Source organism: Panulirus ornatus, chromosome 34, assembly GCF_036320965.1.
Source record: "Panulirus ornatus isolate Po-2019 chromosome 34, ASM3632096v1, whole genome shotgun sequence".
Taxonomy (NCBI): domain Eukaryota; kingdom Metazoa; phylum Arthropoda; class Malacostraca; order Decapoda; family Palinuridae; genus Panulirus; species Panulirus ornatus.
This window is the reverse complement of record NC_092257.1, coordinates 17,170,013-17,193,523: the sequence shown is the minus strand read 5'-3', so window position 1 is coordinate 17,193,523 and position 23,511 is coordinate 17,170,013. Positions and strand designations below refer to the sequence as shown.

At 39.4% G+C, this 23,511-nt stretch overlaps 2 protein-coding genes across 12 annotated transcripts in view; one reads left to right on the top strand and one right to left on the bottom strand.

The window, feature by feature from the left end:
• The window catches only part of pico (ras-associated and pleckstrin homology domains-containing protein pico), a 308,846-nt gene extending 291,866 nt beyond the window's left edge, over positions 1 to 16,980 (top strand). For 3 of the 7 annotated variants that reach the window (XM_071682653.1, XM_071682652.1, XM_071682654.1), the window contains exons 5-12: positions 1,348 to 1,512; positions 1,912 to 2,045; positions 2,982 to 3,041; positions 3,397 to 3,634; positions 5,027 to 5,223; positions 7,344 to 7,535; positions 9,040 to 9,207; positions 11,608 to 16,980. In XM_071682653.1, coding sequence (XP_071538754.1) covers positions 1,348 to 1,512; positions 1,912 to 2,045; positions 2,982 to 3,041; positions 3,397 to 3,634; positions 5,027 to 5,223; positions 7,344 to 7,535; positions 9,040 to 9,207; positions 11,608 to 13,551 — 3,098 coding nt within the window. In that variant the 3' untranslated portion in view covers positions 13,552 to 16,980. The remainder of the gene's footprint in view (positions 1 to 1,347; positions 1,513 to 1,911; positions 2,046 to 2,981; positions 3,042 to 3,396; positions 3,635 to 5,026; positions 5,224 to 7,343; positions 7,536 to 9,039; positions 9,208 to 11,607) is intronic. The other 4 variants (XM_071682655.1, XM_071682658.1, XM_071682656.1 and 1 more) reach the window with 3 other exon arrangements.
• Mzt1 (Mitotic spindle organizing protein 1) overlaps positions 9,286 to 23,511 on the bottom strand; it is a 50,509-nt gene continuing 36,283 nt past the window's right edge. Inside the window, exons 4-5 of one of the 5 annotated variants that reach the window (XR_011715185.1) lie at positions 22,986 to 23,085; positions 9,286 to 9,711 (exon numbers count right to left, since the gene is read on the bottom strand). Coding sequence is in view for 1 of the 5 variants with exons in the window: in XM_071682662.1 (XP_071538763.1) it covers positions 23,063 to 23,085 (23 nt within the window). In the remaining 4 variants the exon portion in view is untranslated. Of the gene's footprint in view, positions 9,712 to 16,125; positions 23,086 to 23,511 lie in introns of those variants that run through there. The other 4 variants (XR_011715183.1, XR_011715184.1, XR_011715186.1 and 1 more) reach the window with 4 other exon arrangements.

Sequence of the window (23,511 nt, the reverse complement as noted above, 5' to 3'; positions counted from 1 at the left end):
CAGGGTTGACGTGCTGTCAGTGGATTGAACCAGGGCATGTGAAGCATCTGGGGTAAACCGTGGAAAGTTTTGTGGGACCTGGATGTGAAAGGGGAGCTTTGATATCAGTGCATTGCACGTGATAGCTGGAGACAGTGTGAATGAATGTGGCCTTGTGCGCGCGGGGGGAGGGGATTGCCATTTCATGTGTGGCAGGGTGGCGATGGGAATGGATGAAGACAGCAAATATGAATATGTACATGTGTATATATGTATATGTATGTATACATTGAAATGTATAGGTATGTGTATGTGGGTGGGTTGGGCCATTCTTTCGTCTGTTTCCTTGCGCTACCTCGCTAACGCAGGAGACAGCAACTAAGTAAAATAAATAAATAAATAATATATGTATAAACACACACACACTCAGTGTCTGCAGAAAGCCTTTACCTGCCCCCGTATATTTTCAAAGGTAGTGCCATGTGCAACAGTTGCATTTTATTACTCTTTTATCTCTCTTTTGGCCACGGATTTCCATCTGCATATGTATGGTTCCTGAAATATTCTGGGTCCATGTTTTGGGTTCAAAGAGTCTTGATCTCCTGAATGAGGTGAGGCACTAATGAGGTGATGTGCCAGGAAGCCACCTAATTGTGCATTCTGAGTGCCCAGTGCACTAGAAATGTCACATTTATCCACATTTTCCTGCTTCCATGCAAGAATTCGGGCTTTCTCTTCCATTTACTGGTAAGAGCCAAGCATCTTAAAGCCCAGATGGAAGAAATACAAATCCCAGAAGAAAAAAAATCTCAAAATGAAGTGGTAGCCAGGTAGAGTAAAGAAAGGTTGCTGGTGTTCACACTATTAAAGACACTAGTCATAGCAACCAGATGAATGTTGATTTCACCCTGAGAGCATCATATACTTGTACCCACAATCAACCTTATCTGTGTATCACCTTTGAAAATATATGGAGGGCAGACAAGGTAGCACTAGAAACAAAGAAAGGCTGGAATTGCTTACATCCATGAAATTATTTGTGAAAGGGTAGAGTAAGGTGATTTGGGGAAGATTGATTTATGTAGGAAGGGTTAATTGATGACAGTGGGATAAGGGTTTTTTTTTTGAACTCATAATACCCACAGCAACCTCATCTGTGCATCACCTTTGAAAATATATGGAGGGCAGACAAGGTAGCACTAGAAACAAAGAAAGGCTGGAATTGCTTACATCCATGAAATTATTGTGAAAGGATAGAGTAAGGTGATCGGGGGAAAATTGATTTATGTAGGAAGGGTTAATTGATAACAGTGGGATAAGGTATTTTTTTTAACTCATAATTTTCTGATATTTTTGATGAATATACAGATAGAATGCAGCCTAAGCAGCAGCAGAGCCAGCAGCCTCAGTTGCATTCACAGCAGCAACAGAGACAGAGCCACTCACGCAGTAACTCTGGCAACACAAGACCAAAGTTTGAGCCTCTCAATGTAGAAGTTGACGGCTCCACCACCAACATGGGTAGGTGTCAAGGTCAGTGCTATTCATCTTACAGTATTAATCCCTTCAGATTTACGCTTTCTTGTGTCTTTTATAAAGAAAGGATATGCTAAACTCGGTTCATCTTTGCTGTGTGTTTATCATCTCCACAAGAGTAGTTTCTTTCTGGAGACAAAGCACTCTCACCTCGTACAGTATGAATTCACTTGTGGCATGGTTTAAGATGCAAGTCATAACACTTTAGAAAATTCATAATTACATTTTGAGATTGTAGATTAGACAGAGAAAGCTTTAGAGAAATGTTGAAGTTTTTTTTATTGTGAGCAAGTTTGATTACAGTAATACAATTATGCTTTTCTCAGAAATTTGTAACATTTCTCTGTAATGGGCTTGCAGTTACTTTTGAAACTTGTATTTTACTGTTTATTACAGCACGGACAGACAGTCCAGATAACGATTCAGCATTTAGTGACAATGTTTCTATGTTGTCCTCGGAGAGTTCAGCATCCAGTGGTGCCTCTGGTAGTGCTGGCTCAAGACATGATCCCAGCAAACATGTATCACAGGTGTGTTTCACGTACCGAAGAAGGTTACTTGTACATTTATATACTACTAACAAAGAATTATGTAAGGTACATAAGTTACATGAATGTAGAGTGTGACATCATAGATAAAGCTCCTTGTTGACTGTGCATGAAGTCAACTCTGTCACATGTTTATGTACAACTTAGAGATAGATAATGTGGGAGCAGGCTAGAAATACTAATGTGGGCTTTAATATTTTTTTGATGAGGTCTGTATCATTTAGTTATCCTTACAGCAAAATTTCATAAGAAATCAGTTAAACATGTTACTGAATATGTTTATAATCATATGTAAATGCACTGTGTACATTATCCAAATGCATGTGGATTTACTATGTAATTATGAGTGTGGAAAAATGCTTACTTGGTATATATATATATATATATATATATATATATATATATATATATATATATATATATATATATATATATGTATATAAATAGAAAAAGATGTTATAAAGCCATTGTTAGAAATTATTTGGAGAACCGTAGATGAGATTGAAATAGAAAATGGATGTGAAATTTTGTTGTCTTATATGTGAAAATTAGATCCCAACACAAATACAGGCCATATCATCATACAAGTAAAGCTTTTACATCATTAGTGTTACTCCAGTATGGAGTGGTTCATATTAACTAATGCTGTGATATTATCATTGTAACTAGTATGTTGTGAAATTTTTTTAACATACTGCAGCATACATGAAGCAAAGTAACTTAGTACTGGAGTTGACTGCTTGCATCTGCTTTATACTGACTCGGGGTATTTTTGCCAACTTAACCAATAACCCAGTTACCATTTTATGTGCATTGACATTTTGCCCTTGTACTTCACACAAATACTGTATTTGTTCTTGTTTCTCCCCCTGTTGCCTTTGCATGATGCTTGGTTTGCATGATGGTGGTGGTACACAGACCCTTTTCCTGACGTTACCTCAGCTGGCTGATATGTTGAAGGATTGTGGGTTGGACAAGGTTAGTTGGAAATGCCTCATACACTGCTTCTCAACCTTTTTGTATATATACTTCACAGCTGTAAAGCCAAATTTGAAGTTTAAAATTATATTAGATGGAGGAGCAGTATTACCTTCAATTTTGATTTCTGACATGTTAACAAATGTGGGAGTTATTTTTAGTTTTAGTGCAGTGTCCAAGACTACCAGATTATTACAGAACAAATTTCTAGTTGTCATATTATTGTGATACAAAAGCATAGTGACTGCTGGATAATGAGGCAGTAAGAGCCAAGTAAATCTTGCGTCTAGAGTATTTTCGTACAGCAAAATTAAAGAATGCTTTTGTGACTCATTTCCTTGTACTTTTTTGGCAGGTTGAGCAAGCAGCAAAGCTTAAAGCTGAAAAGATTAAAATGGCACTGGAGAAGATCAAGGAAGCTAATGTCAAAAAGTTGTTTATCAAGGCCTTTACATCAGATGGTTCAACAAAATCATTACTTGTTGATGAAAAGATGACAGTTGTACATGTCACAAGGCTTTTGGCAGATAAAAATCATGTGAGGATGGATCCCAAGTGGGCAGTGGTCGAGCATATTCCAGATCTTTATATGGGTGAGTCATATTAAAAATTGTTTCATAATACAATATTTAATTAGTGAAATTACCTTTCTGATGTGCTCTTTAAGCAAGTACTTTTATGTTTTTGCTATGTATGTGAAAACCCCTAACCATTATCTACCTGAGTACTATGAGAGTGCATTATAGTAAATGCCTTTGTACAAAGGAAAGTGGAACAAGTGCAAATGTATACCTAGTGATGTGTATGGGAGAGTGGTGATTGAGAAGCTGAGCAGTTGACTGAGGAGGAGAGGTGTAATTAAGGGAGAGGGAGACAGTGGTGTTTGCTTTGAAGAGTGTAAGAAATGCGTAGAGAAAGAGCAACATTTATTGTCATTTATGGCCCTGGAGAGAGTACATGGCAACATTGAAGATGCTCCCAATGCAAAAGTAAATTGAAAGTTATTTAATATGGAGAGGAGTTTTTACTGGAAGAGTGAGGTATGTTTGCAAGTAGGAAGGAAAAAGGGTGAGTGGCTCTCAGTGAAGGTGAGTCTGTTTCAAAGGAATGTGATGTCATTTTGGTTTTGATGTCATGGATGGTGTAGTGAAGGAAATAAATGAAGGGGCCTTCAAGCAAGGGGTATTCTGAGGAGGGTTAGAGGCATAGGAAGTGAATCTTTTGCTGTTTGCAGGTGGTATGGCTCTGAGGACATTCTTTAGAGAGGAACTCTTTAAGCTGTTATCAGGGTTAAGGATAATTAGTAAAAGGAGAAAGTTGAAGTGAATAAAATAAAGTAAGGTAATGAAGTGGAGCTGGAAGTGGATGAGGTAGTAGATGGGACTTTTGTGAGATGAGGTAGGTTCCAGGGGGACTCAGGTCTAAGGTTGCATTAAGGAACATTTAGAAGGGTACAGGTGGGTATATTTGAGTTTAGTTATTTCAACATTATTTGGATGTGCATGTTTAGTCTTTAATGCAATAGAAGGGTGGCTTTACTGGAGATGAATCACCTAAGAATTATATGCATTTTGAGGTAGGTTGATTGTGTAGAGGTATAGAGATGACATTATCATTGAGATTTATGATATGAACCATGGTCAAATTGTGAGGGTTAGTCATGGTGTTGAGAAATGGTTCATACATATGGAAAGGATGATTTAAGAGTTATTGACAGATCTTTGTATCAGAGGTGGTGGGAATGACAGGGAGGGAGAGCCTGAGGAGGAGTAGAAAAGATGGAGTGAAAGATGCTTTGGAATATTAGGGCAAGAATATTTAGGCAGATATGAGGTGTTCATTAGATAGAATGATTTGGGGAGAGTGATATAGTTTATGAGGAGAAGTATCCATCGGTGGGATGAATCAGGGTATCAACCTTACTAAAGTAAGAAAGGCAATTAGAAGTATTTTGAAAAAGCAGTATACTTTTCTCTATTCCACAGAGCGAATATATGAAGATGATGAGATGCTAGTGGAGAACCTCCTTCTTTGGACACGAGACAGCAAAAACAAACTGCTGTTTCTTGAAAGGCCTGATAAATATGATCTGTTTCTGCGACCAGAGCAGTATATCCTTATTGGGTCTTCATCAGAGAAAAATGCAGACTTGGATGATGAAGGAAGAAGTACACTAATTGAGGTAAAGAATCTCTTAAAAATTTCTTTATAGAATCAGTATTAATGTATATGCAATATATACATATATTTTTTTCATACATATTCGCCATTTCCCGCATTAGCGAGGTAGCGTTAAGAACAGAGGACTGAGCCTTAGAGGGAATATCCTCACTTGGCCCTTCTCTGTTCCTTCTTTTGGAAAATGAAAAATATATATATATAAAAATATATTTATTATACTTGATCACCATTTCCTGTGTTAGCGAGGGAGCGCCAGGAAATGGACAAAGAAAGAATACCTGGACATTTTCGAAAGAGCTCCTAGGGTGATTATAAGTAAATTGAATATATTTATAAAAGCCGGCAAGGCAGCAGGTTTGGATGGTATTGCAGTGGAATTTATTAAAAAAGGGGGTGACTGTATTGTTGACTGGTTGGTAAGGTTATTTAATGTATGTATGACTCATGGTGAGGTGCCTGAGGATTGGCGGAATGCGTGCATAGTGCCATTGTACAAAGGCAAAGGGGATAAGAGTGAGTGCTCAAATTACAGAGGTATAAGTTTGTTGAGTATTCCGGGTAAATTATATGGGAGGGTATTGATTGAGAGGGTGAAGGCATGTACAGAGCATCAGATTGGGGAAGAGCAGTGTGGTTTCAGAAGTGGTAGAGGATGTGTGGATCAGGTGTTTGCTTTGAAGAATGTATGTGAGAAATACTTAGAAAAGCAAATGGATTTGTATGTAGCATTTATGGATCTGGAGAAGGCATATGATAGAGTTGATAGAGATGCTCTGTGGAAGGTATTAAGAATATATGGTGTGGGAGGAAAGTTGTTAGAAGCAGTGAAAAGTTTTTATCGAGGATGTAAGGCATGTGTACGTGTAGGAAGAGAGGAAAGTGATTGGTTCTCAGTGAATGTAGGTTTGCGGCAGGGGTGTGTGATGTCTCCATGGTTGTTTAATTTGTTTATGGATGGGGTTGTTAGGGAGGTAAATGCAAGAGTTTTGGAAAGAGGGGCAAGTATAAAGTCTGTTGGGGATGAGAGAGCTTGGGAAGTGAGTCAGTTGTTGTTCGCTGATGATACAGCGCTGGTGGCTGATTCTTGTGAGAAACTGCAGAAGCTGGTGACTGAGTTTGGTAAAGTGCGTGGAAGAAGAAAGTTAAGAGTAAATGTGAATAAGAGCAAGGTTATTAGGTACAGTAGGGTTGAGGGTCAAGTCAATTGGGAGGTGAGTTTGAATGGAGAAAAACTGGAGGAAGTGAAGTGTTTTAGATATCTGGGAGTGGATCTGGCAGTGGATGGAACCATGGAAGCGGAAGTGGATCATAGGGTGGGGGAGGGGGCGAAAATTCTGGGGGCCTTGAAGAATGTGTGGAAGTTGAGAACATTATCTCGGAAAGCAAAAATGGGTATGTTTGAAGGAATAGTGGTTCCAACAATGTTGTATGGTTGCGAGGCGTGGGCTATGGATAGAGTTGTGCGCAGGAGGATGGATGTGCTGGAAATGAGATGCTTGAGGACAATGTGTGGTGTGAGGTGGTTTGATCGAGTGAGTAACGTAAGGGTAAGAGAGATGTGTGGAAATAAAAAGAGCGTGGTTGAGAGAGCAGAAGAGGGTGTTTTGAAGTGGTTTGGGCACATGGAGAGAATGAGTGAGGAAAGATTGACCAAGAGGATATATGTGTCAGAGGTGGAGGGAACGAGGAGAAGAGGGAGACCAAATTGGAGGTGGAAAGATGGAGTGAAAAAGATTTTGTGTGATCGGGGCCTGAACATGCAGGAGGGTGAAAGGAGGGCAAGGAATAGAGTGAATTGGAGCGATGTGGTATACCGGGGTTGACGTGCTGTCAGTGGATTGAATCAAGGCATGTGAAGTGTCTGGGGTAAACCATGGAAAGCTGTGTAGGTATGTATATTTGCGTGTGTGGACGTATGTATATACATGTGTATGGGGGGGGGGGGGTTGGGCCATTTCTTTCGTCTGTTTCCTTGCGCTACCTCGCAAACACGGGAGACAGCGACAAAGTATAATAAAATAAAATAAATATTTATAAAAGTGTATGTTTTGCCCAAAGTGATTAGGAATTTACATGTCTCTTTTCTTGCTTATTTCATCTTCAATTATTTTCTTTCCATAGGAGTTCTTCTCAAGTACGGGAGTTGGTGTCCCAGAAGTTGAAGGTCCTCTCTTCCTCAAGTCAGAAGGCAAGAAAGTGTGGAAGAAGTATTACTTTGTATTACGTGCCTCAGGGCTGTACTACTGCCCTAAAGGCAAATCCTCACGTTCCTCTAAAGATTTAGTGTGTCTCACTACTTTGGAAGTAAATCAGGTCAGTAATTCTTTAGCGCTCTTTGTTGTTTTAAGACAAAGATTCTCCCTAAAATTGCCATATTAGATTAGAAATGTCTAAACAAAGAAAATACAGGGATGTTATTCAGAGAAACAATTAGTTCAGACTCCTTCCAGATGAGTGTGGTGAGTCTTCATTTATCTGAGATGGCTTGGATTGTTGTTCCACATCACAAAATTTTAAGAATAATGGATGTATTTTAGTTTTAGAGCATAATTCATCCCCCAGAAAGAAATGATGAATAGTTATCGTACAATTTATGTATGAAAAGAAACCACACAAATATGCAATGAAGCCTAAGTGAGACTTAAAAATTTGGACTGTTATTTCTCATACTTGTTTGTCAGGAAAAGATAGAAAACTGCTTCATTTGCTCACATTCACTCCGTAGCTGTCATGTACGAATAGCCAAAACCAGAGCCAAGTTTGATGGACCATTCTGTGGTCTCTCCTGACCACTTTGTATGCCCTGATTCAGCTCATTTACAGCATGTTGTCTCCTGTGTAATGCACTGAAACCAGACCTCTGTAACCACAACCAAGCCCCACAGCCCATCTGTGGTTTCTCATGACTGTTTCACATATCCCTTGGTTCAGCTTTTGACAGCACATCACCCCCTGTATTCCACATTGCTCCAATTCACTCTGCTTATTCATGCCTTACACCCTCCTTGATATTCAGGCCCCAGTCCTTCAAAGTATCTTTCATTCCATCTTTCCATCTCCATTTCAGTCCCCATTCACTTTTGACGTGTATATTTACTACGTACTTCCTTCCAGATGGGAGTTTACATGAGAATGATGTTAATAACATCATTAGGAAGAAACAGTGTAAATTATATAAAAACACCTGGAATCAAAATACTTTAATACATTGTCCACAGCCATTAGGAACTTTTTTGACTGTTTATTGAAGTATTGAAAAAAGACAAAGTTTATGGTATTAGCCTGTATGTGATGGATACATAGACTTTAGTCTTTAATTGAAAGCCTGGCTGAGCAAAGGAGCAATATGACAGTTGCAGGAATAAAAGAGCGCATGAAACCATTTTAAGTCAACTATACACAAAGTGAAATGCAAGGCCTAAGTTTTATCTGCTGTTTGAAAGAATTATCAGGAATTGAGTTGTTAAATATTGTTAGAAATATTGGGTTTATAATATTTTGTTGTATGGCACTAGGGTGCTAGACCATAGAAGAATTCAAACTTCTTTTATACCAATTTGCAATAGAAGGTAAGTAAAGGATGCTTTAGGGCTGAGAACTACTACTGAGCAAAATCATCCAAGGAAGTGGCAAACGAGCTTTACAGATATTTTACAAAAAAAAAAAAAATAAAGTGAAACTCAAAGTATGTTGGTGTCTATTTCCATAGATTGTATACAAATAGGAAGTTTATTTTGCATTATTCTGTAAGCTGCTTATTTTTCTTGTTTAAAACATTAAATTTGTTATGTGGTAATAGTAAATGTATGATCTGCAGGTATATTATGGCGTTGGGTGGAAGAAGAAGTACAAGGCTCCAACAGACTGGTGTTTTTCTATTAAACATCCCCATCTGCAAGCAAAGAGCAGCAAGTATATCAAGTATCTGTGTGCAGAGGACCCACGTACTCTCTCACAGTGGGTTATGGGGATCAGAATAGCAAAGGTCAGTCACTTTTACTGAACATCATAACCTATTATTACAACTGTTTTAAAAGATCAAGAGTAAAATGTTCCACTGTAAAATTATCAGAGCAGTAGTAAATGATTTTAAATGTATTTCATTTATTTATATTTTTATTATACTTTGTCGTCTCCCGCGTTTGCGAGGTAGCGCAAGGAAGTAGACGAAAGAATGGCCCAACCTACCCACATACACATGTATATACATACACACCCACACATGCACATATACATACCTATACATTTCAACATATACATACACAGACATATACATATAATACTCATGTACATATTCATATTTGCTGCCTTTATTCATTCCTGTCATTTACAATTATAGAAAATGAAACACCTTTGTTTTGCAGCCTGGAATTTGTGTTTCTACTCCTTGGGCTTGTTTGAAGACTTGTTTTTGTTATATGAAGACTTGTTTTTGTTATAGTTGAGATTAACTGAGCCAGATCACAGCAGTAGTTAACAAATTTGTCACCTGAAAGCAGGATCAGAGAAATTGTCTGGTTATTTGTAGACCACTGCAACAATGAATGTGCTTGTGTGAGGATAATACCTACTTTTATTAGTGGTATATTATTTTTTGGTCACAGGCTGGGTCTGTTTATTTTAATAATGCATTGCGATTCTGTTTTCAGAATGCTTAGGTTTGATAACAACAATAAATGGTAAAAGTCATTACATACTGGATTATGCTGTTAAGCAACTGAAGCAACTGCTTCCTTTAAATCATAGAAAATCAAAATGCAAAATTCATTTGCAAATGTTTTGAATATTATTCTTGAGTTCACGATATATGGATGAACAGAGATGCATAGATTCTGAGCCCATTAGAGATGATCCTGTATTCCTTACCCTGTTTTAACCCTTAATGGACAGAGGCCTGAAGATTTAAAGTGATCCCCAGGACAGAGGTGTACTTTGTATTTTATCAGTGAATGGGAAATATCAAGAAAAGAAGAAAAACTAGCAAAGTTTTCCTTATTACAATACGGACATTTAAATTTAGCATTCCTTGCAAGCTTGGCTTATTTCCTGTTCGTTGACTTTGCTGTCTTGTATATCTCTTTGCTAACTTTGGTGGATTACTGATTGACAAAGAACTTTTCCCATTGTGCTAACAATTCAACATCTGTTGAATCATTGTCACTGTAATAAGTGCCCAAAGATTGTTGCTAATTAGCCAATAATTTGTATGGGGTTTGCTGAGCATGTGAGCACAGACACCAAAACCACACCTCCCTTCTTGTTTTATGGATAACTGAGAATCTATGATGATCCTTTTTGCAGTGATCCCCAGGACAGAGCTATATCAGAAAATCATAAAAAATATTTTTACCTTAAAATTAATGGGAAATATTAAGAGAGAAAAAGAGACATCCAGAATATTATCCATAACTATTGCGGTACAGACATTTTAATTTGGCAAACCTGCACGCTTGGCTTATTACTTGTTCATTGACTTTTGCTGTCACCCACACACACACACACACACACACACACACACACACACACACAGCAAGGTAGCGTTTAGAACAGAGGACTGAACCTAAGAGGGAAAATCTCTTGTTCCTTCCTTTAGAAAAGTAAAAATGGAGGGGAGAATTTCCAGCCTCCTGCTCCCTCCCCTTTTAGTCGCCTTTTACGACACCCAGGGAATACGTGGGAAGTATTATTTCTCCCCTATCCCCAGGGATAAAACTGCTGTATTGTCATATACATACAAATTGTGTTTCTTCATTGCCACCACTGATGGATTATTTATACAGAAAAAAATTTTCCCATTGCTAACTATTAATTTCTCCTGAGTCATCAACATAATTTGTGCCAGTAATTAGCATGAGGTGTACTGAGCATAGACACCGGGGCCATAACTTCCCCTTTCTTGTTATATGGATGACTGAGACAGTAGGATCCTTTTTGCGGTGCTTCTTGTTACTTGTCACTTAAGACATCTCTGCATGATGGTAAAGTGTGCCTTCCACTTGAAATGATGGCAGGAAAACGTAACTGATACAAGTATGGCTAGAGTCAGTCACTTCAGGGTAAGATATATTACATCAGTGTTTTATGGGTACCTGGCAATCTAGGATTTTGGCCCAATGCCATTTATAGTCGGTTTTGACATAGGGCACCTCTGTATGCCTATAAAGCATGCTTACCACTTTTAAATGGTTGTAGGCAGAGGCAGACCATGCAAGGATAGTTGCAGTCCATGCACCAAAAACATACAAATATGGGTATAGTCCTTAAAACATTAAGATAGGGAAAAACAAGTTGAATATATTGGTCTTTTCTGTTATTTACTTTATCATGCAATACTCCATATTTATAGTTTCATATTTTAACTGTAATGTCGTCCTGTTTTCATCAGAATGGTAGAAGATTGCTAGACAACTATCGTGCTCTGGTTGAAGACTTGGCTCAAGAGGATATTGATATGCTGGCTTCATCACGATCCTTCAGTATAGCTTCAATGGCAGGTCAGAGTGGTGTGGGTGGAGGATCCCATGGGGCTTCCCAGGCTACTACTCCATCATCTGAATCCCGTTCTCTAGATTCTTGCCTAGCCCCAAGCCTCACTCCTAGTGTTGCTGATGGAGAAGAGGGAGGGGAGGATGCCCAGTCATCAGCTGGGTCATCTTCCCAGGATACCCCAGTCAATACACTAGGCCGTCCACCTGTCTGGCGCCAAGACAGCCTTAAGAGTGGATCTTCCAGTAGCTCCAGTGGTTGCTTAAGTGAACGTTCATCAGCAGGTACTCCCACAGGGGAACATGGGTTTGAATCTGAGTTTCCTCAAGGAACTATCAAGAGGAAGCCATCCAACAACCCCAAGCTTCCCCTTACATCAACAACAAGACTCCTTGTAAAGGAAGTGGAGGGAGAAGATAGTGTAGACTCTGCTTCAGGACGAGGAACCACTGTTCGCCAGAGTGTGCGTCGCTCTTTAACTGAAGAAGTAAACACATTACGCAGACGCAATTCCCAGTCTCGAACCAGTGTTAGTAGTGGTGCATCAAATAATGTCCTGAATAGTAGTATGTCAAGTCCAGTGCCTCAGGAGGAAGAGATGGATAGTTTACCATTACCACCACCACCTCCTGAACTGTCAGAATGTGCTATGGAATCATTACCCCCACCACCACCAGAATTATTGGCGTCCACCCTCAGCCTCAATTCACTTCCTCCTCCACCTGATGAGGATTCCTTGCCACCCATCAATCCTGAAGATCTTATGATGGCCAGCATTACCTCCTTGCCACCTCCTCCACCTCCTAGTCCACCAAAGCCATCTAGTCCTCCTCATTTAGGGGCACCACCACCCCCACCACCACATGCTAGCTTACCTCCTCATACTGGTGCACCACATCCCCCACCACATGGTTTGCCATTACCACCACCTACCACACCTAAACCAACTAAACCAAAAGGTGTTGGTTCTCCTATTTATCAGACTGCAGGCTCACCTGTCTATCAGTCTTCTGGCTCTCCTATCTATCAGACTTCAGGCTCACCTGTTTATCAGGCAGTAACGCCACCTGCAGTCGCACCAAAGCCAAGGCGTGATTCTAATGAGTCAGCTGCCTATGCATCACCACCCTTCTTGGCCGAACTGCGAGCCCATAATATCACACATGCAGGAACTAACATACAACCACCAACACACACACCCCACACAACCAGTCATAACAGTGGCTGGCATCCTGATGCCCCCTTACCACCACCACCACCATCTCCTCCTCCACACCAGCCAGTGTATGCACAACCACAAAAGAGTCCACAGAAAAAAGTTAAAAAGATAACTTTTGTGGATGATGTACAGAATATTCCTCCAGCACCAGAGTCTCCAACTGCAAAGCCTCCTCTCCCACGGCGTTCTGAGTCCACAAGACTCTCCATAAATCCAGGACGTTTAGATAGTCCAGGCAATAAGATCACACCACCAAAATCTTTCCTGAATAATCTCCAGAGAGTCATGCAGAAAAAATGGCAAGTAGCACAGAAATGCAAAGACTTTGACAAAATGCCTCATGAAGTTCTAGGATTTAGAGATCCAATTTTGCCCAGTGAAACTGAACGTAATGTTGGGGCTTGGATTCAAGAACATTATGGTAGCTTGTACGAAAACCTCTCTCCACATAGTACCGACTCTGTGGACACGTCACAACCAGTCAATAGCCATACTTTGCAACCTTCACCCCCACCTCATTCTGATGACCTTCATCGACTCTCACAGACTGTGCCTAGTCGGAAGAAACCTCCACCACCTCCACCCAAACGCTCAGACTCTACACACCTAAGTACGCGGCAATGACGACTGCGACGTTAGTGTCCACCTGTCTTGTTACACGTTAACCCGCTTACACCTGAAAGGAGGCTTAATGTTATTATATATTTAAGATTGTTACTTAATGAATGTTGCCATTGTTCATGGTGTCCTTGCAGCAACAGGGCCACAAAAGCAGTGGTATATGCCAGTGCTTATAAAGTGGCAGCATTGAGGGGGATGGCCTTCCCATCAGCCTTTTGCAGGATGCCTCCAGTCTAACTGGAATAGGTAACTGTCATGACTTAAGAAGTCAGTAGAATATTTCCATTTGAATATGAATTTATATTTCTTAAATGTCCTTATTGATGTAAAGTACCTTTAATCATATTATTAGGGGAATTATTTGTTACATGTATTGTGGTGAGCTTGTTGGTGGTTTCTTCCAATGGTGCTACAACCAGGGCTGGTAACTGAATTACTGAACAGTAGTTGTATGGTGCCCTTGTGGGCTTGTAACTAGTTGGTGTTGCCTTTTGCTAACTAGTATGGCCTTCGAGTGAAGCCTGCATTTACTTGGCTTAGCCAGGAAGTTGGCATGGCACTGTATGCCCAGGCCTGAGAAGGCTGCTGCTTATAGTTAAACGGCACATATTAACTATAAGCCAGCTATTAGACTGACAGTATGAATATGGACAAAAGATTAACTGAACCAGTTATGGAAATACAGTCACTGCTGCCACATGCATGTTAGCTGTATTAAGTAGCAGCAAGTAGTTATTGTTGGATAACTGGTGATTGCATGTCAATTTCTGTAATGGAAAACGGACTGCCTTTGGATACTTGATGGTATTGATTTTATGTTCTGACCAGTTATGAAACCAAATGTGTAAAGGTGTATATTGTACATTGGATAAGTTTTTGTATTTTTTGTAAAGATGTTAAGCTGACCCTAAACCTACAGGACAGTAGTTTGGGTCAAGGGTTTTTTACCATTTTTACTGTGACAATTTATTTTTTATGGTTTAATGTGTTTGATAATATGCGTAAAAAAATATTTTTGCTTTCCTTTGACTGTTTTCTGTCCATAATGCTTCTTTGTGCAATTAAGAGTCTTGTAAAAAGTAAACCAGGTGAATGAATGTTTTTCTATGTACCAAGCTAATAGCATATGTAATTGCCTGCCAGATTTCTTTTTTGTATGATAGATCCATCCATTTTGAACTTCACTTTTCTCTCTATAAGGGTCTCCTCTGCTTTCAAGGGTAATGGTATTGTCTTGTTCTGTAACTGAAATATCAACTTATGAAGATCTGTTAATGATCTTTCCATTTTAATAGGCCTCTAAGTCAGAAATTATTTAACAGTACATGTAAAACCTAATAGCATATTTCTAGTACCTGCAAGGATAGTTAATGTTATTCTGTTAGTTTTTGGAATTGGTAAGTACCTGTTTAGTACACAGTACATCCTTGGGGATTAAGGCAGAGGATCCTACGGGTATTTTTTTTTTTTTCTTCCAGTATATGTTGTACAATCTTAAATTTTGTACTTGGTTTCTTACCAAGCAATTATTGTACTTGAACCAAGCAATGACAGGCTGATTTTTTGCATTATTTGGAGACCTTATACAGAATGGTTTAACGGTCTGGTAATCCTTCATCTGTGTTTGGCATGTAATGACAAGTAACAGTTCATAATTAAGCTGGAATTACAGTTCACTCTACTTCCCTTACCCCACAACTACCATCACAAAAAAGTCCCTTTATTATTATTTAGCACAAAAATGTTATGAACTTGCATGCAACGAGTTGAAGGAATTATTGGAAGTAATATGTACCATACTGCCTCATAGTTGTATACAGTATCTGTAATTTTGAATATGTTTTTATACAAAGTTTTACCATTCTCCTATACAGATCAGTGACCCAAAATTTTCTGTTCACTTTGAAACAATTATTATTTGCCTTCACTGAGGTTGTCATGATGTCCAGTGTACATTCTGTGGGACATTCTAAAAAAAATTCTGCCAGAGTTTTTATATGTGCTCTGCACCCAGCCATGTGAGGAGTGCTGGCAAGATTATTTATGTATTGTTGGTATTATTTATCCCATAGAAACATGTTATCTGTGGGTTTCCATTTGTAATATCATTGGCATGTAACTGTTGCAACTTCAACAAATTTTTTACATAAGGGTGCAGATCTCATACAGGCCATTTAGTAACAGTGCATGATGGGCTGCAACCACAACTTAATAACTGTAAGTTTCACTTCAAGGCAGAGTTAGGCAATTTATGATTTTTTTTGTACATGCCACAGCTATGGCGACCAAAAAATAATTGGAATGACATAGCCATAGTGAATGGGTTAATTATTAAATTTATCCTTCACTGACTTCATGCATCCAATCTGTCAGAGAGAAACTCTGCTTCTTCTTTAGGGAAAATAAAGATTTGTACTATTGTATGAATGATGTAATCAAACAATGCAAACTAGAGTTCACCCTATGAATGCAAGTGAAAATCACACCAAAGTATTATGTATGGAGGCCTTGGTCATATGGAAAACTGCATGCATTAACTTTTGGTCATCACCAGGTATAGAAGAGAGAGACTGTATCTTCAGATATGGTAACATTTTATTGAGTCTGACAAGGGCTATTATATAGGATATATGAGTTTGTGTCTAATGCAATGTATAGTTTAAAATTTGCAAGTTTTTGAAAATTACAGGTTCACATAATAAGATGGTGTTTGCAGTTGTTCAGTGGGAGGCATTACTTAACATGTTAATCTTCCAAAAACTAGTAGAGGAGGGTCTTACTTGCCATGCATATTATGAATGTGTATTTGGTCTCCATTACACCAAAATTAGTATCACACTTGTGTCCATTTTTTTTCCATGGCTCATGAAGTTTAATTTTCAATATACTGGTTTCACATAAGATATCTATCTTTAGTTCTCTTGCTTTTTCATTTAGTCATACTAATTTGGTAATATAACTTTTCCCCAGAGTATTGTTCTGGCAGCCTGTTTAATCTCATATTATTTGGTCTGATGTAATATGCTGAAATTATTTCAATCATCAGATTTTGCAGCTTCTCAGAATCTTATCCCAATGGTATAGCCTTGTGTGTTGATTACTTGTCATCTTGAACAACACACAATACTGAGCTATAGCTCTCTATGTGTTTGGTCTCCTTATTTCTCATCCTTGTGACTCCTCAAGTGTGTCATTTTTTCTTTAGTGCTGCCTGCCTTTGTTGGTACCAGATCCTATGGAATAGTTAAATTTCTTATTTCTTTATAACTTAGTCTCTTGCAGTCTCCCCTGGTTACTTGTGGTTTCCTGTGGAGCTCTCCTTGGTGACTGGTTTGAGGATGTGTGTCCAGAATCCAGTGGCCTTGTGCCAACTTCCACATTGTACAGAAATTATATATACAAAGTAATAATACAAAATATCTCCAGTAAAGATTGGTTGTTTCATTTCCATACAAATGCAGCTTCCTTTTAAATGATTAATTTTCATTATGATACTTTCTGCTTTGATCCAATTCAGGGGATAAGGGGTGATAGGCCATTTGAAGACTAGGAAGGGGCCTGTACCAGGTTAATGGCTGGAGAATCTTTGACAACGAACCAATTCATTAACAGATGAAGGAATACCAAGTTTAAAGGCCTGTCTACACGAGCGGGCCTGATCGGCGGGCTTGCCCGTTAACGGGCATATTTGACGGGCAAACAATCAAATTGCCCGAAAGCCCGCCGAGCAAAATCACTGAGCTGGTGCCCGGTAGCTGGAGTTTCTACCCTGCCAGACGCAAAATAATATCGTGAACCCACAGCGGGCCTTCATCCCACATCCCACGGCATAGTAGCACGGTGAACATTTAACGATGGCAGCCCAGGATAACTCTAGTGAGCCACCAACAATTTTTTGGTCTAAAGCACTTACTAGTACTTTGATTGACCTTTATCGTAAGAATCCATGTTTATGGAATGTGAAGCTGAATAAGTAGACCCACTTGCTAAAAATCGCAGAGTTGCTTCCAGACGAGCTTCTGCTGTAATGCTGTTTCTCATAACTGTGTCTTTCTTCACTATGTATGGCTCCAACTTTGATAAAAAGATGTAAAAAGTGCTTACACTCATCCTCAGGTAATTTCTGAAGTCGTGTTCCTCACTACTTTGTAGTTCATGAAGTATTGTTGCAGTGCTTCCAAACATACTTCTTTTCTTTAACCAATCTTTACACCATATCCTTTTCTTCTTTTTCTTCTTGAGACACAAAGCTATTATCATAGAGCACAAAATCTTTTTCTTGACAATGCCAGGTAGGTTAGGTTAGGTTAGGTTAGGTTAGGTTAGGTTGTCGCTCTCCAAAGATGGACTCTAAACCTGTCTTCACTCACAGACAGTGGCACCATGATAAGCTGACTTCGTCAGGTTTCCAGCATGGCCCTGAAAGGACCTCTCACCCCATGCTCAAACACTAGAGACTGGAATGGGCTAAAAGCTGAGTTTATGGGGTTTTACAAATGGTAATAAGCATATAGGTGAAACTTCCTGCAAGAGCCCCGTGATTTTCCCTTAGGAAGGAAGATTGATGGGCAGGGTTCCATCCTGTAGGGTTACATCATGCTGGATTAGGGGGCAAGGTTGTGGAACATCCTCATCTTTGGGGATGTAATCCTACAACAGATACAGCACATCTTTGCCTTGATCTTGAAAGAGATGAGAGTTTTAATTGTGATTCATGTAGCATGGCAGAACTGGTGAACTTCAGGTCCACGGATTTTTCAAACTTGCCCCAATGCTATGATGTTTCCCACCTTGTTTTCTGTTGATGTGGTAAGGGTGGCACACACATCCAGACACTATTTTACCTGCTGAAAGAGTCCTGTAGTAAAGTTAGTACCCTGGTTAGACAACACAGTATGAAGAATACCAAACTGGTTGAGCAACTTGATCACTACACCCACCACATTCTTAATGGTGATGCAATGCAAGGTATACACAGTGGTTACTGACATCACAGTTAGCAAATATTGGATGCTATACCAAGTTTCTGGGAGGGGTCACACAATCTACAAGTAACTTACTTAAGGTTTCCCCCACATGAGGAATGGGAACCAAGGATGCCAGTTTGATAACCTGATTAGGTTTACCCACTAACTGACATTTATGTTCAGCCACATCTCAATTCAATCTCAGCCCACAGAAATGAAGTAGGCTATCTTCATAGCTCTTATTCATCCCTAGATGTCCTCCTAAGTAACCAAGTGCCCTACCTGGGATCTTCCACCAGTGACAGGTGGGTTCAAAAGTCTGCTGAGCAACATGTCAGGGCTCTTCAGCAGGTATCTAAGCTGGTCTATATCTACTCATTAACATTTTGACAATAGATAATAAACTATCTCGGAGTCATAAGCCTCCCTCACATTAGTCCTGCATTCAGCCAGGTCAGGGATGCTAGCTTGGCTTCATTTAACAAATCTTTTGTAAAATTCTTGAGCAACTTACTGACAGCACCCAGTTCACCAAAAGAGCCAGAGTCAATAGATCTAACAGGAAACCAACATCTTCCTTAATACACAAAAATATGCACTGTTATAACCCAAAGGGGTGTCAAACAAATAATAACCATTAATCAATAAGACAGATATAGAAACATTTAAGTCTTAATACCATATCAACCTTGGTCATTACCTGCAAAACTCAATAATCAACACTTAGTAAATGACTAAAGGCTAACATACGAATTGAGCTGAAACAAAACGTAGATAACCACTGAGCTTACACCTAAAAGTCAAAAGCCACACAGCCACCCTCTCCTGGCTGATCCCTCTTGTAAATTAAAAGCATGGCATGCAGTTCCTTAGCCTATCCTGCTAGGGAAAGGCAAGGATAGTTAGGAGCAGGGACCAAGGAAGAGAATAATGGAGAACAATAGAGGAAGAGGAAAATAGCTAAATGAACAAGGCACCACTGTTCACTGAGTACAGACCCAAGAGGATATGTTCATTTGAGCCAACTACTCAGGTCAAAGTTGATGGTAAGCCACGTTACACTGACCCAATGTTATAATTTCATTTAGAAAGAAAAAGATGAAGGGAGGGGAAGAACAGATTGATGGGAAGATAAGACCTTCCACCTAGAGGACCATAACACACCTCCCTCATAAAAAGGGAAAATGTATAAAATTAAGGCCTTCGTTATAGCCTCAACAAGCTAACCTTACCCTATATCTACAAACTGATACAGGAAAAGTACTACATGGAAGCAGCCTAAGTAAGTCCCACACCCAAGGGACCATTCAACATTTTCAAGAGAGCTGAGCTATCATGGAGGTGAACAAATGGCTGCATTTGTCCATCCAATATACTTTGCCTAGGCTGGCCTCTTCTTTGGGTGGTGACCACTTCAGATGAAAGGGTGGCCAGGCAGGTGACAGATATGACCTATAAGACTGCATGGGGGTACTTAAATCACGCTTGTACCAGCATAGACAAGTTTCTATACCCCAGGAACTGTTTCTATCCCAAACATGTCTCCTCCTGTCCTAGGCTGCAGTCATACTCATGGTGGTTAGGAAACAGGTGGCCCAATCACAGAAGAAGGTTCAACGGGTAATCAGACAGGTCTGGACAGGACGTGGGCCTTGTTTTGCATATAGCAGTGTGAGGGCACTATTCCACAAGTAAGCATGGCTATCTATAGTGACTACCACCTGGGATGTCAGTGGGAGGAAGCAACAGCTGTCACTAGCATTGCTCTAAGCATGCCATGCCCACACCTGGAGAATGATACAGAGGATCTTGCCCACAGACAGACATCAGCACTGGCTGGGGAAGTAACAAAGATATTGGTCCAATGTAGTAGGCCAGTCTTCTCACTGCAGGAACTGTTGAAGTGAAGCTTTCACTGTTTCCTGTCTGTGAGGGATATGTGATCATCCCATGCTATACCAAACCTGGGACAAAAGATTATCCGGTGTGCATCAAACCTGTGTTTAAGGAAAGTCTGGATTCCTCTCAAACTGCAAACTACAATTTTTATCAGAATTATGAAAATAAGGAGCCTCTAAGACACAACCTACTGCCACACATACATGCACCTGGGGTCTGGCTGAACAACATGCCTCTCATGGTGACAGCTGATTTTGCCACATTAGCATGTCCCTCCTCCGTAAGCTGTAAACATAAAAGTAAGCAAATAGTTTTATCAAGAGATTTTGGGACAGTATAAGGTGACACTCTAAAAACTTGAGAGATTACTTGCTCTTCACTGGGTAACGACATTAAGAAAACTAACGTGATACTCATACCTGGGAGTTGACATATATTCATGTCATCTCCAAAAGTCTCAAAAGCTGACCTGTCACTAAGCTCAGGACAGACAACTTCATATATAATACAAGAATTGTCACTAGTGGCACAGCCTACACCCATACCAGCCTAATTTTCTTCCCAACTACTTTTACCAAATGTTTCTACCTAATGCTCCTACGTAAAAGTTCCTCCTTACTACTACTATCTACTGCTCCTAACATTTTCCCAAACGGCAGGTATAGCCCACAGTGCTCACTGCAGGAATATCTAGTTACCAAGAATGAGCTGTGTGAGTTGTTATCAAGTGTTATATATGACTGGGAGAGATCTTATTTTTGTAGACATAATGCTAGTATTCCACGTGTGGGTAAGGCAGAAAGAAAAGACAGCTACTTAGGTCAGAGGAGTGCAACTCGACAACCAATAAAGTGCTGGCTCACTATGCTGCCATCATTAACCCTCTAACAATTCCCTACACATGGGATACCTTGGCAAATCAAAATTCACAACAAACCAGTGTTCTGAAATATCCTAATAGAGACTTCACTATGCTGCCATCAATAACCCTTTAACAATTCCATACACAAGGAATACTTTGGCAATCAAAATTTAGAACAAACCAATTTTCTGAAATATCCTAATAGAGACTTGTTTTCTATGCTAATCAATGACATGTCAATTAATGACAAACCAACCAGTAGTCAAGTGTCTTGCTGATGAATGACCATTCAGCTGCATTACTAAAGGGACTGGTGCATCACTGTTCCTCTTCCCCCTGTTCAGGAACTTGGGACAATTGGGAGCAATGTGTTCTTGCTTTCTGCAATGGAAGCAAGTCACTATTTTCATAGTAAGTAAGACTGGCTTATCAGACAGCTTACCACTACTAACAGGTGCATGCTCCACAACCATGATGCAAGCCATAAAGTCTACCATGCTTAGTCAACGTGATGTTCTCAGCCAGGTGGGTGGCTTCAGTGACTATCAAGCCCCTTTTCTCATAAAAAGTGACTAACTTTCTTCAGAGTAGCCAGCTTACACTGCTCCATTAGCAACAATTCCTTTATATCCTCAGCAGATGAGCTACCACAAGCATGAAGCCAACAATTAAATTTTTTTTAACATATGAGAAAACTCAATATAAAACTGTAACTGCCTTTTCCACATACCTAAAGCTTCTACTAAAATGTTCAGGCACTAAACTACATGCAGTCAAGATGGCATCATTAACATACTGATAATCATGAATGTGACTAGAGGGAACTGATAAACAGAGTGACCTGGCCAGTCAAAATCATCAGAATCAATACTCTTCAACAATTACCTGGCCATTTTAGAGTCTACAAATTCAAATCATCAAAAAAATTCTTTGGGATCACCAAAACTAGGGAGCAAAAGGGGGCACTTCTTAAATATCAGTGATTATGATCAATGCCTGAATGGTCATCAGTGGTGTCAGGGTGACATGGTACTGCCTCTCTTAAATTCATCTGTCAGTGAGCTAATTCAGCTCACTCTTTTTTTTTGGCTCTACAATCTAGCATCTTTGTTTCTGTGTTGCATTTCCTGTTGTCTAAGCTATCTATTGTCACACATACTAGCAGGAATATCAAGAATATTGTACATGATACAGCAACTGGAAATACTGATCATGAAATGCTCAAGTCTGACTATGTGTTACATAAGGACATTAAAAGATCAGAGATGGGACAAGACATAAAGAGGAAATATAAATGTGAATACTAAACAAAACTCAAAATTCTTTTGGTAACATACATTGGAAAATGAAGTTCAATAGGCAGGAACCAAGGCTTTGTGGGGAGAGGTTCTGTGAGATTCACTTAGAAGTAAGAATATGGGAATCTCTAGCCTTAAATACATAGAGAATGGTAAGAAAGAGGAAAGAACAGTTTAATAAAAGATGTTTGATGATAGGGTGTCAGATGTAGGATGGTTGGGATGGAGAGATATGCAAAGTGAAAGAGTCGGGGGAAAGTGGTCTGATGAAGGGAGAATATGAGGTGAGAGTTGTCTAAAATGAAATGTGGCAAGGCAGCTACAGTAGATGGCATTGCAGTTGAATTTCTTAAAACTGAAGTAATATCTATATATAGTGCTGATATAAATAAAACTGTGACCACATCTTACCTGAATAATGGTATGGTGAAAATGCAACAGTAACCTTAACAGCATGGTAAAGTGCAGTTGGTACACAAGCTGTTACATCATCTGCTGGTCCCACTTGTACCTGATCATCAACCAAAACCTCAAAATTTTTTATAGACACTTTTAAGATGCCAATGCAATTTACGTCAGAGCCAAAAGAAAATATAAGTATTGTAGCAAAGCTAAAATACAGTTGTATACTTTGGCAGAGACAAATATTTTTCATACATGTTCACCGCTTTCCACATTAGCAAGGGAGCATCAGGAAGAGATGAAGAAAAGGCCTCATTCACTTACTTCCATTCTCTAGCTGTTATATGTACAACAATGAAACCACAACCTACACTCCAAAACCAAGTTTCAAAGACCTTTTCTTTTTCTCTCATTTCTGCTGCTTCCATGAGTGGTCTCTTCCCCGAGGAATGTTTCGGAATGTAAAAATAAAAGTCTTTTAGACTTGGATTATGGTTTTACTAAAAAAGCTAAAACTGAAATGAAAAGTGGTCTT